This window comes from Pleuronectes platessa, chromosome 23 (genome assembly GCF_947347685.1).
Source record: "Pleuronectes platessa chromosome 23, fPlePla1.1, whole genome shotgun sequence".
Taxonomy (NCBI): Eukaryota; Metazoa; Chordata; class Actinopteri; order Pleuronectiformes; family Pleuronectidae; genus Pleuronectes; species Pleuronectes platessa.
Genome location: NC_070648.1, coordinates 276127 through 292051, shown reverse-complemented (window position 1 = coordinate 292051; position 15925 = coordinate 276127). Strand labels below are relative to the sequence as shown.

At 47.9% G+C, this 15925-nt stretch overlaps 1 protein-coding gene across 1 annotated transcript; it reads right to left on the bottom strand.

Moving 5' to 3' along the window:
- Positions 1-2878: 2878 nt before the first annotated feature.
- ephb4b (eph receptor B4b) lies at positions 2879-13478 on the bottom strand (the record flags this gene model as incomplete). The annotated part of the gene is given in 21 exon segments (XM_053416806.1): positions 2879-4423; positions 5277-5435; positions 5698-5891; positions 5985-6084; positions 6196-6245; positions 6995-7063; positions 7433-7579; positions 7670-7917; positions 8583-8696; positions 8802-8860; positions 9220-9310; positions 9406-9583; positions 9666-9793; positions 10001-10205; positions 10290-10438; positions 10783-10938; positions 12286-12448; positions 12677-12739; positions 12741-13041; positions 13126-13268; positions 13408-13478. Coding segments are annotated over 21 exon segments (2894 nt in total), but the record flags the coding sequence as incomplete, so codon positions are not given.
- Positions 13479-15925: the final 2447 nt, after the last annotated feature.

The following is a 15925-nucleotide window of genomic DNA, read 5'->3' as shown; positions in this document are numbered from 1 at the left end:
GTCTAAAGGTGTGTGTGTCTTTGTTTGTGTGTGTGTGTGTCTTTGTTTCTGTGTGTGTGTGTGTGTGTGTTTGTCTCATGATCTCTTCTTTTCTAAACATGTTTATCTGAACATTTAACTTGTTTCTTCTCCTGAAGACTGAGACGCTGCTGCAGTGTGATTGGTCCAGATCTGAGGGACATGTGGAGGACGGACACTGATGCAGATGTTTGAGCCCTGAGTTCAGACTGACAGGCTGAGGTGAAGATAATGTGTTGACATCAAAGTCCAAACTGTGAGAAGTGACAAGAACACACACACACACACACACACACACACACACACACACACACACACACACACACACAGCCTGCAGTATGTGAGTCACTGCTTATTAAGTTACAACTTCAAACAAGATCCTGTTACTGTGTGTGTGTGTGTGTGTGTGTGTGTGTGTGTGTGTGTGTGTTTGTGTGTGTGTGTGTGTGTGTGTGAGGTCACCATCAGGTCGGGGTGGGGAAATGAGGTGTCAGCCTGTCAGCCTATCAGCTGATAGATCACCTGTTGATTGACAGATGATCATTACCCTGGTGAACGGCTTTTGTGTGTGTTTAATGTGTGTGTGTTTGTGTGTGGGTGTTAGTCTTTGTGTGTGTTTGTGTGTATAAGTGTTTGTGTGGATAATGAATTAATAGGATCATTATTATTCTAGTTGATAACAGAATATTTCTCTAAAACGCTTGTTGATGTGTCACCAGGACCAACGTTCCAGGAGGTTTGTTCTGTGTTCAGAGGAACCAGAGACCTCACAGGTTTTCACCAGGGGCTCTCACCAGGGGCTCTCACCAGGGGCTCTCACCAGGGGCTCTCACCAGGGGCTCTCACCAGGGGCTCTCACCAGGGGCCTCGAGGTGCAGGAAGATTTGAAGGGTCTTCAAGATGTTCTGTGACAGTTCAGAGGTTCCAGAGGTTCCAGAGAGTCTGGAGTGGCCTCAATTTGTTGGCACATTTTTCAGAGGCTCTTCGAGTTCCAGGGGTTCCTTAGTGGAACCAAACATTAACTGGTACATTCCAGGAGCTTGAGTGATTCTTGAGTAAGTTTTAATATTTGTTCTTGGATCCGTGGGTAATGGACGTTCTTTGTCAGCATCTGAAGGAGGTTTTAAGTTCTTCAGATGCAGAGGTTGTTCAGGAGGAACCAGGCGTCACAGATGTTCTCCGACACTTCAGGAGGTTTCGAGGGTTATTGGGGAGTTTTCTTCTTTAGTGGGTCCCTGTGGTTCTCAGGGTGGTTCCTGCGGTTCTTGAATAGTTTCCAGGACGCTTCGGTATGCTGGAGGTCAGGAGGTTTGTCAAACACTGGAAAATCTGAAACTGGAAAAATGACATGACCATTCAACACACACACACACACACACACACACACACACACACACACACACACACACACACACATTAAACACACATGTATATGTACTTCAGAGCTGTCAGTATTGATCTCCTTGGAGAGAGAGAGAGACAGAACAGGAGGGCCGCCAAAATCTTCGTGGGTAACACACACTAACACATGCACACTCACACACACACACACAAACTAGCTCAGATGAAACACAAACCTTCTGGTTTTTTCATTTCACTGCTTCTCTCCCAACAATGTGCTCATTAAAGTGAAATAACATGTCGACATGTTCCTTCCTATACATCACACACACACACACACACACACACACACACACACACACACACACACACACACACACACACACACACACACACACACACTCACTCAAACTCCTTCACAAACTCACTGCGTCTGGAAGTCATTTCTTCAATGAGCTCTGGGAGCCGAGTGGCGGTGGTTTCTCTGTGGAGGAGGTTTCAGGAGCTGAGTGAGGAGGTTCAGAGGGTCGGGGGGGAACTCGTACTGAAACCAGACGTTCTCGGGGCGGCTTCTCGTTAACAACACAAAAACGTTAAACACACAACCAGCACGTCCTCCTTGTTCACGTGAATCTCTGATGCTGTGACCTCGCCATGTGACCTCGCCATGTGACCTCCACGCCCTCCCGTCCTGACTCTGTGGCGTCGGACTCATCCTCTGCTGTGGTGAAGCAGCCAATCACCTGTGTTTAAGAGCCGCGCTGTGATTGGCTGCTGTGGTTCAACAGAATTTGTTTGTTCAGACTCTGGTTACGCCGCTTGTCAATCACACAACACACACAGATTTGGCTACCGCTGACCTCTGACCTCGATGTGTGTTTGTTGTTCCTGTGGAGAAACGCCTGCTGCTCTGAAACCACATGACCTGTCCTGCTTCACAGTCCCTGAGCCAATCAGGAGCCAGATAATGCTCCAATCATGGCTCTGTATTAATCAGCCTCACATTAAGAGGAGGTGGCGGGACACTCTTGACCTTCGATGTAAAGAGCCTTGAGATAACGTGATTATGATTTGGTGTGAAACTATTAGAATGGAATTGAATTATACTGTATGTTCATCCGTCTGTGAAATATAAATGTTTAATGTGCAATCCGTTCACTGGAAATATCCTCACACTGCATACATTCATATGTTTCTATTTATTTATATTCCTAACACCTAAGTATTGAACGTTACTTCAGACTTGCTGATGTCTTTGACTCCTGCTGCTGTATCGTGGGATTTATCTTATCTCCACCTGACTGAGACACTGAGCTTCAGAACCATCACTTATCGATTCCACCAAACCAGTTGAGACTGAACCAAACCAGTTCAGTCTCAGCTGCTGGACACAGGAGACGGACACAGAGTCCTCGTCTCCAGCTGGGGACTCTTGTTCCTGTGGGACGAACAAACCACTGACTGACATCACAACTTGGCTCTGGAACATTTGTCCGTCGTTACAAAATGAAGAAAACAATTTTCTCCAAATGTGGGTTTATTATAAAAACATGATCGTGATCAAATATCAGGTACAAAAAGTGCTACAATAGAAACCTGGGACATGAGGGACGTGATGAGACCACTCGTCCCATCGAGCATCTGTCTGATGGACAGACACGCCCCTTAACAAAACCAGATGATGTGAGAAACATGTCCTACATGTGCTGGAAAAGGTCGACCAATCACAGCAGCGAGGAGCAGCTGGCCAATCAGAGCAGACTGGGCTAAAACCAAGTGTTTGAGACAGAGGCTGAAAAGAGGAGCTGCAGCGATGGACAGTCTGAGGACTGTGATTCTGAACGTTAGAGCATGAAAACATATTACAGTCATAACATCAGTCGTTAAATCAACATGAAGATGAACAGAAAGTGTTTCTTTAAGATTTTAAAATAGTTTCAGATCCCAGTGGAGAAAACCAGCTCGATAAACAAAATCTGATCATTTGAAATCGGTCATAAACGGATAGTCGACCATTTGTAGCTGCTGGTTCCAGTGACTTTAAATCAGTGGTCCAGGCAAGTTCAGCGCCTGAAAAGTCACAGTACATGTGCTAAATCTTAAAAAATGTCCTGTAACAGATTTGAATGATTCCCATGAAAACTTGAGTAATGTTCTCAAAGATTTCCTCAAAATGTTCCCCAGTGTTTTCTGACGCAGTCCCAGAATATTCTTATCATGATTATGAAGAGTGCGATATTCAGATTGGTCGATGTTTCACAAGATAAATCCTCTAAGGACGTCCCGGTTCCTCAGGTTAATATTCCCACAGTCCGTTTGGAAATGATTCATCCACAGCGTTTCCACAACTTGTCTGTAAAAATGTTCTGATCAAATCCCAGAATATTCCAAAAAATAAGTGAAAACTGGTCCAGGATCCGAATCATCCCTTCAGATGAAACAGAATCGGTTCTGTTCAAGTTGCACCAAAGGAAAATCCTGATAGTCTGTGGAAATCCACTGTTTGATAGACAGGGCTCAGAACCAATCCCAGCTGGGCTTTAATGCAGTGGGCGGGGCTTTGTCATGTCAGCAGGGTTGTAGTGGGCAGCACCAGGAAGAGCTGAAATAATCTGCGACCAATCAGAGGCGTCCCCTGAACTGAATCCGATGTCCTCGGTTGGATGCTGATTTGACAGTGGCTATTAAAACAACCAATCAGGTCGAGGGACGAGGAGCCTTCGGTTTCCTGAGGAGGGGAGTGGCTGTAGTGGTTTGACAAGGCGGGGCTAAATACGTCCTTAGCGCTGACCAACCATTGTTCATAATAATGTAGGTGGAGTCTAAGTAGGGGCAGTAGCTCCATGTTCATCATTAGTGTTCTTTGTGCTCCTTCATGTCACAGCAACTCTCATTGGTCCAGACGCAGGAGGTCTGCTGCATCTTGGGCGTAGTGGTGTAGGACAGCTCTGTGATTGGTCAGTAGAGCAGGGTGGGGGGGGGTTTGTGTATCCTGAGCGTCTGAATGGACGAGAGGATCTTCTTCTGGTGACCGGCCAGGGTCACGCCCACTCTGAGCAGGTCTCTATGGAGACAGGTGGAGAGGAAGGTCAAAGGTCAGAATCAAAATCACCAAGAACAAGAGTGTTGACTGTGTCAGTGGGCCCTGAGTGGTGACTGGCAGGCAGCCTGGTCTGTGGGCCCTGAGTGGTGACTGGCAGGCCGCCTGGTCTGTGTCAGTGGGCCCTGAGTGGTGACTGGCAGGCAGCCTGGTCTGTGTCAGTGGGCCATGAGTGGTGACTGGCAGGCAGCCTGGTCTGTGTCAGTGGGCCCTGAGTGGTGACTGGCAGGCAGCCTGTCTGTGTCATTGGGCCCTGAGTGTTGACTGTGTCAGTGGGCCCTGAGTGGTGACTGGCAGGCAGCCTGGTCTGTGTCAGTGGTCCCTGGGTGTTGTCTGTGTCATTGGGCCCTGAGTGGTGACTGGCAGGCAGCCTGGTCTGTGTCAGTGGTCCCTGAGTGTTGACTGTGTCAGTGGGCCCTGAGTGGTGACTGGCAGGCAGCCTGGTCTGTGTCAGTGGTCCCTGGGTGTTGTCTGTGTCATTGGTCCCTGAGTGTTGACTGGCAGGCAGCCTGGTCTTTGTCAGTGGTCCCTGGGTGTTGTCTGTGTCATTGGTCCCTGAGTGTTGACTGGCAGGCAGCCTGGTCTTTGTCAGTGGTCCCTGGGTGTTGTCTGTGTCATTGGTCCCTGAGTGTTGACTGGCAGGCAGCCTGGTCTTTGTCAGTGGTCCCTGGGTGTTGTCTGTGTCAGTTGTCCCTGAGTGTTGACTGGCAGGCAGCCTGGTCTGTGTCAGTGGTCCCTGAGTGTTGACTGTGTCAGTGGGCCCTGAGTGCTGACTGGCAGGCAGCCTGTCTGTGTCAGTGAGTGGAGGAGATCATACTCAGTGTTGAGTTGCGAGACGATCTCCAGGCTGATGAGCCCGGCCTGAACGAAGCTCTGCTCATATCGCTCCATCTTTATCGCTCGAAGCCACTCAGACACCGAACCACAGGCAGAGAGACAAGGGGGGACGCGCTGGTCCAAAAGAGGCTGGGACGAGCTGAGAGACAGACAGACAGACAGACAGGAAATTGCTTCAGGAATGTGATCATATGACCCTCTCTGCACCTGCTCATGTAAACAACCATGTCTGTGTAAACAGCTGTCAATCACACAGCTGGCTGCCCCGCAAGACCCTCCCACTGCCTGTCTCTCCATGGCAGACTCTGACCTTTGACCCCAGAAGCCCCCAGCTGGTGCATGAATGAAATTCCACAGCTGCCAATCACAGTCTCCACTCTCTGCTTAGCAAGGTGCCTCACCTCGTGCCCTCCTGGTGCGTCAACTTCAGGGAGGCGGGGTTACGGATCAGCCTATCGAGCGCTGCCACCACATCACAAAACCTCGGCCTGTTGGCTCGTTCCTTCTGCCAGCAGTCCAGCATTAGCGCGTGCAGGGAGGCGGGGCACTCCGGCGGCGGGGGCAAGCGGTAGTCCTGCTCGATGGCGTTGATCACCTGAAGAAGAGAGGGACAGACAGGTGAGTGAGGCAGGGGAGAGACAGACAGCTGTCGGTCCATCAGATTAAAATAAATATATATTTTTCTTACGTCCTGGTTGCTCATGTCCCAGTATGGTCGTTCTCCGTATGACATCACTTCCCACATGACGATACCGTAACTCCACGCATCACTGGCAGACGTGAACTTCCTGTATTCAGTCAGTGGATTAAATAATCAACATCTAACGTCTTTAACATGACAGAACTGAATATTAATGCGATTCTATGACAGAAGCTCAATGAGCTGTGGTGGAAGTCACCTGTAGGCGATGGCTTCAGGAGCCGTCCAGCGAATCGGAATCTTCCCTCCCTGAGAAACAACACAGACCCGGTTACTTCCTCAAAAGACGCTGGAAACAGTTATTTCATAATACGACTTTGATCTGGATCATAGCTAGAACACAACGCTGTAAATGTTCTGTCAACGGTTTAAACCAATTTATTTGAATAGTGCTCCTGTGCCCACGTCATAGTAGCATTCCATTAATGCTTATGCAAGCTGCTGATTGGACAGTTGAGAATTTACGGTTCCTCAAGGAAAGGGAAACGTAATGTAAAGGAGGAGCAGGAGGATCCACTTGTGAATCAGGCGTTAATAACTTCATTCAACGCCAACACAAAAACTGGTGAGAACAAAAAGTCATGTGTGTCATGTCATGTGGTGTGTGGCGTCACAACTGTTTACAGAAAGGGTTTTCACTACAAGTATTAAATCTATTCTAATGGAACAATGTTCATTATTTAAACCACTTATAACACAATTATAACCCTATAAAGGTTAACGCTGTGTGCCCACATCATCCCTCCATCCGTTCTGGAATCTGGACAGCGCCCTCTACACAACCAGAAGGTCATGAAGGTGGAAGAGCCAATCACAGCAGAGCACCATTACCAGAGGCACTGTTCCTTTAAATCTCATCAGCATCACCCTTCAAAATAAGTCACTAACCAAAACATTTTACAACCAGTTTCTGATTTATCTCTACTTCCTGCATAAACGTGAAAGAACTTTAAAAATAGTTTTCATTGTTTTATTTCATGCAGCTGTTTCAGACTCACCAGAGAGCTGGTGTAGGTCGGGTCGGACGAGTTCTCCGTCAGGAACCTGCTGAGACCAAAATCTGACACCTGGAGGAAAAGAGTTACAGACAGACAGGTGAGCAGACAGACAGGTAGATAGACAGGTGGGCAGACAGACAGGTGAGCAGACAGACAGGTAGACAGACAGGTGGGCAGACAGACAGGTGAGCAGACAGACAGGTAGACAGACAGGTGAGCAGACAGACAGACAGGTGAGCAGACAGACAGGTAGACAGACAGGTGAGCAGACAGACAGCTAGACAGGTGAGCAGACAGACAGGTGAGCAGACAGACAGACAGACAGGTGAGCAGACAGACAGGCAGACAGGTGAGCAGACAGACAGACAGACAGGTGAGAAGACAGACAGACAGGTGAGTAGACAGACAGGTGAGCAGACAGACAGACAGGTGTCTCACCTTACAGACCAGGTTGGAGTTGACCAGGATGTTGCGAGCAGCCAGGTCTCTGTGGACGAAGCTCATGTCCGACAGGTATTTCATCCCAGCTGCGATCCCACGCAGCATTCCCACCAGCTGGATGGTGGTGAACTGTCCATCATTCATCTGCAGAGAGAGAGACGGGTAGGCAGACAGACAGGTGAGCATGTGGTTGAACACACGGCAGAGGGACGCACCGAGCTGTGACCGTCTCACCCTCAGGAAGCTGTCGAGCGCTCCGTTCTCCATGAACTCAGTGAGGATCATGACGGGACAGGAAGTGGTGATGACGCCTTCCAGGTGGATGATGTTGGGGTGCTGGAACTGACCCATGATGGACGCCTCTGACAGGAAGTCCCGCCTCTGCTTCTCAGTGTAGCCGCCCTTCAGCGTCTTGATCGCCACGTAGTTCTCCTTCCGGCCCGGGATCCTCAGACGGCCACGACACACCTCGCCAAACTCACCTGGACAGGTGCAGCGGGGGGGTTATGGTCCTCCACAACAAATCATTATGACAACACACATCTGTCCAAACTAAACGTTTCAGTAGCGTCTGTCTGGTTTCATGACGATGATGAAACTCAACACTTTACATTTGACACAATTCGCCTCAAAGGTAAATCTGTTTGATACGAGGTGAAACTCCTCAGATCAAAGTTCTGCTCGGGTCAGAGGAGAGAACATGAGAACTGAGGATGGAACCCTGAGGGACTCCACAGGTCAGCAGCCAATCACAGCGGACCTGAGCCACAGAGCCAAACAAGTGAAGAGGTGAAATGTTCCTTTAAGGCTCGTTAGCACATACCAACACGTCTACACCTGAGTGTGTGTGTGTGTGTGTGTGTGTGTGTGTGTGTGTGTGTGTGTGTGTTCCCCAGCCGGTGGCGAAAACTTAACACCCTTGTTTCCACGGCAACTGCTATCCAGTTACATTTCACCAGAGCGGACTTGTGTTACAGCCACACACACACACACACACACACACACACACACACATGTTTACTTTAATAAAGCAGGACTCATCTCGGAGAACAGATGTGATGTTTTTCCAGCGTGATCTCCTGATGAGGGTCAAAGGTCACAGACTCTGGAAGACATTTCAAAATAAAAGTCTGTGCAGACGTGTTACCTGCTCCGATCACTTCCTCTATCTTCACGAAGGACGCTTCGATCTCTTTGGCAAACTCCCTCACGGCCTCGTTGGGATCTTCATAGGTAAACGGGTCAATGTACACCTTCATCGCTGCAACAGTGATGACATCATCATCATCATCATCATCATCATCATCATCATCATCATCATCACCACATGGATTGATCCACATAACTGAAGTGAAGAGCTACTCACTCTGTCCCATCTGATAGTGTCCGATCTTATCATTCATCTGTCTGTGTGTCTTTCTCCTGCTGACAGGTAGAGACAGAATGAGAGAGAGACATGTTTTCAGTTTTCATCAGCTGCAGGAGAAGACACACACACACACACACACACACACACACACACACACACATTCTCCTTTCTCTCCGTCACTCCCTCAGGAATGTTATTATCTCTCTCTATCGCTCCATCTCTCTCAGAGTGTCGTGTTTCTACGTCTTAATATAGTCAACGTGTTCCACCCTGCTCTGAGTGTGTGTCTGAGTGTGTGTCTGTGTGTGTGTGAACCTGAGGTCAATGTTCAATTGTTGTGCTGAGGGAGGGAGCATCCTGAACATGACCACACACACACACACACACACACACACACACACAGTCTCTCTCTTACCGGTAACAGTACACAGCGATCATCACCACGGCGATGAGGAGCAGTATCGCCATGGAGATCAACACAGCGGTCACCAGGGAGCCGCTCACACCTGCAACCGTCAGATCATCAAATATAATCACAAATCAATAACTTCCTCTTTAAAATCTGGCTTCCTGTCAGTGTGAACCAGGTGTTTCCAGTTACCTGGACTGGTACCGTCAGGTTGTGTGTGGAAGCTGCTCGCGGTGCTGAAGGATCCGAACCCGGCCTGAGAGCGAGCCCGGACCTGCACCTCGTACAGCGCCGCCCGCTGCAGCCCGGTCAGCACCAACGAAGAAGACCTGGTGGACACGTACTGCCACTGACCCACCTCCTCGCCATCCTGACATCACATCATAGACTGTGTGTGAGTTCATTTTCTATGTGCGTTTTGTTTGTGTGTGTGTGTCTGTGTGTGTGTGTACCTTGGGACTGTAGCGGAGCTGGTAGTCCAGGAGGTGGTACTGGTTCTGAAGAACAGGAGCGTTCCACTCTAGCGTCAGACTGTTCTCTGAGGACGCCGTCCTCCTCAGACCGGACACTGGAGCAGGAACTGAAGCAGCCAATCAGACGACAGCAACGTTAGTAGCACATCAGATGTGACCCAGTAGTGTTAACATCATTGTGTTGTGTTACATTGTGTGTGTTAAATTGTGTTGTGTTACATTGTGTATGTGTGAACGGTTTCACTGACGTCAGTAACTCTCCTGCACATTCTGTTGGATTGAAAGGTATTCTGGGTAATGTAGTGTTTGTGTACCGTCTCTGCTGGTGGTGATGTTGACTCTGTCCGAGGCCGGCTCTGAGTGGCTGAGAGCAGAGACGCCGTTCAGCGATTGGATGATGAAGGTGTACTTAGAGTATGGGCGGAGTCCCCAGACGACGACGCGGCGCTGAGTCAGGCCGCGCTGCGCCGGGCGGTACAGGACGCTGTCATCACAAGGAGAACAGGAACCGTCCAATCCCTTAAGAGGAGACAGGAGGGCGGAGTCAGTGGTCTGTCTCTGATTGGTCGACTCGTTCGGACGGTTCTGGTCTGTGGGGCGTACCTTGGGGTCTGAGGCGGATCCACAGCCGGAGCACTGGACCTGGTAGCTCAGGTCTCCTCGTCCTCCTCGCTCCAGAGGCTCGCTCCACTCCAGAGTCACCATGGTGTCGTTCACCTGGCTCACGATGGAGCGGGGAGCTGAGGGGGGGCCTGGAGGGGAGGTCAGAGGTCAGTCCCATAACAACAGGTAAATCAGTGAAAAGGTTTCTGTTGTGTTACATTGTTTTACAACAACAACAACAACAACAACAACAACAACAACTGCTGCTGCATTACTTTCATTCATGTGGTTTTAAAACACAACATGTGTATAAATCCGGATATTTTTACATTTAAATCAGTTCATGAGTTCATCAGCCAATGAAACATCTGATGCCTGATGATGTCACTGTGATGTCATCAGGCTCTGCCGGCCTTAATGAGAGACACTGTACAGGTGCATTGTGGGAAATGAGGAAGACTCTAGAACACACCCAAAGAAAAGTTTGACTTACGGGTGCAAGCGGCGTGCGGCGCGTCGGAGTCGGCTCGGTGGTAGCCAGAGTCACACAGGCAGTAGGCGGAGCCTGGGATCCGTGTGTTGCTATTGGCTGGACAGGGGTTACACACACCAGGTCCTGACCCCGCCTTAAACTGACGAGACGCACAGGCTGGAGAGAAAAATATGAGTTAACATTAAAAAAAAAATCTAGTTCTGCAGCAACGAGGTTTTAATCCGACACAGGAAGTCGTCCCGTCACAATAAAACATTCTAACAGTTCTTCAGCTGACGAGCCCGGAGAGACAGAGGGAGGGGGGGTCCTGAGAGACGGACACAGGAGACATGTTAACGTGTCTCTTTGTTTCTGAACAATGATGAGATGGCGTCCGGATGAGGAACATCACAGGGAGCGAGGGAAGAGAGCAGCGGCACAGACAGAGACAGGAAGTGACCTTGGCTTCGACAGGATGTGGAAAGTGCTGCCATGATGTCACTACGCCAGCTCCTGCCAGGCACCCTCACGCTCTCTGTCCCGCAGAGCTGAGGCCGCGCAAGTTAACCTCTGACCTTTTCACTCAGCCAGGACATTACCTCCCCGCCCCCCCACTCCAGAGTTAACATGCAGCAGAAGCATCCAGCCCCCCCCCCCCCCCCCCCGAGCAATGCATCCTGGTTGCAGTCAGCTGACCTCTGACCTCATACAGAATAACAGGAAGCTTCAACAACCGAATGTCTGTCGCCTCCTTTTTTATCACAGACCCCACCTCCCCCCTTGCGCCCCCCCCCCCCACCCCCCGCCGCCTGACTGAGGCCCGTCAGAAACATGTGGAGCCACATTCCTGTCAGATTACAGTTCAGAGTGAGCGCTGGACTTCTACTGTTACAACAGTTCTACTCTGCCGAGCTGAGGAACCTCGGCAGAGTAGAACCTCAGGGTCACGACTCGTCCAACAGAAACAACAAAGACAAAATGAGACGACCTGCGGAGAACCGGACTCGGGTCAAAGGTCACAAAACTGATCCTGACAAAGTTCATGCAAATAAAACTGTTTTTTTACTGAGACTGAAAATAAAATCATCAAAACAAAGAAAATTCATCTTTTATCCTATCTCTCTGTAATAACACCATCTCGTTCGCCCTTCTTCTGTCAACCCACTTCTCTCTCTCTCTCTCTCTAATCATCTCCAGCCTCCCTCTGTTTACACTGTGTGTGTGTGTGTGTGAGAGAGAGAGAAAGAATTTTGAGTGCTGATAATGAAGAAACACAATTCACCTCTCACACTGAAAGGGCTTTTACTTTGTAAATAACTTGCAGATGAACCTGTTTGAATTCTGTCCTTTTAGTTCCATCTGTTCAAAGTTCTGTAAAGTTCTGTAAAGTTCTGTAAAGTTCTGTAAAGTTCAACACATTGTCCCACAGTCGTTACATCTTTGTTTATCATGTGACAGAACTTTTAATTTGAAGTCTGAACGAACTAAATCAATATTTTTTGATTCATAAACTTTCTCTCTCACCTCGACAGCGCACGTCGGTCTCGCCCGCCTCGTATCCGGGGCGACAGGCGCAGCTGGATGTGGGCTGCCCCACCCACTGCCCGTCCTCGCCACAAAGCATGCTGGGAGGTCGTGACAGTTCTCCTGGCGGCGTCACTGCGTTTTCCACACACACACCCTGAGCCTACAGCACACACACACACATTTGAAAATAAAGTTTGTCAATGACACAAAATCTCATCAGCACACTAAATGATGAAGCTTTTATTTTGTTAACAGCCTCTGTGTAGATTAATTGTTTTTAATTTGTAACGAATCAGGAAGCTTATTTCTGCACAAAGAAGTTACAAGTGAAATGACTTTAAATTTCCTAAGTTATTCTGGAACCTGTGTTTACCACCTGGGTAGTTACCTGCTCCACCAGAGAGTGGGGGATGGTTTCAGGGAAGGAAGCGAAGGCCCGGCGGAGGGGGGGGGCACTTCCTGTAGAAGACGCGCACGGACAGCAGCGCCATGCAGGTACCCTGGCTGTGGAAGGCCAGGTAGAGCCCCGCCCCCTGCAGTGGCCCCAGCCGTAACAACTTGACGTTGGAGCGCCGTTCACCACCTTGTCGCAGCAGGTGGTCGGCCGCCACCGTGGAGACTTTGGTGTAAGGGTTCTCCATCCAGGACGGGTGAGTGGGCGTGGCCTCGTCGCTGTCGGACTGGTAGTAATAAAGGTTGAAGGTTTCTTTACAGTGACGCTGGTTCAGAGCGGAACACTCCATCATGGTGAACCTGCAGGAACACGATCAGTTTCATCTCCACAGAAAATATAACTACACACAAACCACAAGCTGACCAAAAACCAAATCCACCAACCGGATCTCCACGTAGAGGGTGGTCGCCTCCCTCCGGGGGATCCAGCGAGTCCTGAGCCAATAGGAGGACGGACTGTCCGGCGTGCAGATCTGATATATCCGCACCATGTTGGACTCATCATCCAATCCACTCATTTCCTCCCACTGGACATAGACGGACAGAGAGCGCTATGGATTAGCATCCTTCATTGTGATGAATGGTAAAGATGAACTGAATGCTAGCAGCCTTCATTGAGCCCAAAGGTAAACGTTAGCTGAAGCTAGCTGGTGAGTGGGCGTGTACCTCAGGGTCGTCGGGAGGATGATTCATCCAGCGGAGATCGGATGTCTCTGCCTTAGTGTCCATCAACACCTCTGAGAGACAGACGGGTCCAGTCAGACAGACAGGTGCAAACATGATGTCAACAACATACAGATCGCACACACTCATGTTTGAACTCACACACACAAAAACAAGAAGTGACTGAAGCAATTAAAGTAAATTAGTTAGAGGAGGAAAGTGTGTGTGTGTGTGTGTGGTGTGTGGTGTGTGTCTGAGTGTGTGTGTGTGTGTGTGTGTCAGACAGACAGGTGAGTGTGTCTTTCACACCTCTACAAATTATTAATCTGGTTAAAGAGAGTAGATGAAGTGTAACCGACATGAATCTCAGGTTTCCTGCAGCACCTGAACACCTCACTGATCTCAGCGCCATGCCACAGGCTGTGATGTCATGGTGATGTCATGTGATCACCTTGATGTCGTGAGAGAGGCGTCAGTTGACGTCCTGGTCAACGACTCCGAACCACAACGGGTTTCTATTGGTCCCATCACCTCGACCGTGATGAGGCCGTGACGCGACTCACGAAGGTCAGCGCTCTGATTCTATTGGTCGACGGTCACGTGACGCTGAGGTCGCAGGTCATGTGGCGACCTGACGACCCCGTGACCCAGCATCCTGAGCAACAGGTCCCCACTTCAACCGCTACACAAACAGTGACTGTGTCTGGTCAAACTCACAGGATGACACACACACACACTCGAGCTACACACAGACACTGTGAGAACACACACACACACACACACACATAAACACACACACAGACACTTTGAGAACACACACACACACTCTGGGAACACACACACAAACACACACACACATAGACACACTCTGGGAACACACACACACATAGACACACTGTGGGAACACACACACACACACACACACAGACACTGTGAGAACACACACACACAGACACATACAGACACACTCTGGCAACACAAACACACACACACACACACACACACACACACACTTAGAGCGAGTGTCTTGTATAAACATCCCACCAGCGTTGTCATGGTGATTCCGTGTCATGCACTCTTATCATCAGATTTAATGTTTACAGTGTGTGTGTGTGTCTCGTCAGTGTATACCACACACACACACACTTAACGTTTGTTTGTTTGTGTTGAGTCTTGTTCAAGTTGATGTTAATTTGTTTCCTTCACTTCTTAAGCTCCACGTTTTTATGAATATCTTTATTATAGCAAAACAAATGCAAAGTTTAACTAAACCAACTTTACTTAAACTTAAGTTAAATTAAACTCAACCACGTCAAACTTCCTGTTTTTGATTTAGTTTGAAAAGAAACCGATTTCTTTAATCACTCAGCTGTAAACTCTTGGTTGATGATGTTCTTCAGTGTTCCACCTCTGGAGAACTGAGGTTCTAACGAGGAACCAGATGGAGTTCTCCTCTCTGCATTGAAAACTAACTGAGAACACTTCGTCACATAAAACTCCATCTGATCGATTATTGGTTCAAACAAAACATTAAGCTGCTTGATGATCGATGACTGTTAACTGGAGTAAAGGGGATTAAACTGCAGTAAAGTGTAGTAAAAGTTCACTGTGTAGGTAACTGTAGTAAAGTGTAGCTCAATGTAGTAAAGTGTAGTTAACTGTAGTAAAGTGTAGTTAACAGTAGTTAGATGTAGTGAAGGGTAGTAAAGTGTAGTTCAAGTGTAGTAAAGTGTAGTTAACAGTAGTTAAAGTGTAGTAAACAGTAGTTAAAGTGTAGTAAAGTGTAGTTAACAGTAGTTAAAGTGTAGTAAAGTGTAGTTAAAGTGTAGTAAAGTGTAGTTAACAGTAGTTAAAGTGTAGTAAAGTGTAGTTAAAGTGTAGTAAAGTGTAGTTAACAGTAGTTAAAGTGTAGTAAAGTGTAGTTAAAGTGTAGTAAAGTGTAGTAAAGTGTAGTTAACAGTAGTTAAAGTGTAGTAAAGTGTAGTAAAGTGTAGTAAAGTGTAGTTAACAGTAGTTAAAGTGTAGTTAAAGTGTAGTAAAGGGTAGTAAAGTGTAGTAAAGTGTAGTAAAGTGTAGTAAACAGTAGTTAAAGTGTAGTAAAGTGTAGTTAAAGTGTAGTAAAGTGTAGTTAACAGTAGTTAAAGTGTAGTAAAGTGTAGTAAAGTGTAGTTAACAGTAGTTAAAGTGTAGTTAAAGTGTAGTAAAGGGTAGTAAAGTGTAGTAAAGTGTAGTAAAGTGTAGTAAACAGTAGTTAAAGTGTAGTAAAGTGTAGTAAAGTGTAGTAAAGTGTAGTAAACAGTAGTTAAAGTGTAGTAAAGTGTAGTTAAAGTGTAGTAAAGTGTAGTTAACAGTAGTTAATGTAGTAAAGGGTAGTAAAGTGTAGTAAAGTGTAGTAAAGTGTAGTAAACAGTAGTTAAAGTGTAGTAAAGTGTAGTTAAAGTGTAGTAAAGTGTAGTTAACAGTAGTTAGCAGTAGTAAAGTGACCCACTGTAACCTGCTGATTGTTATCTATTGATTGATT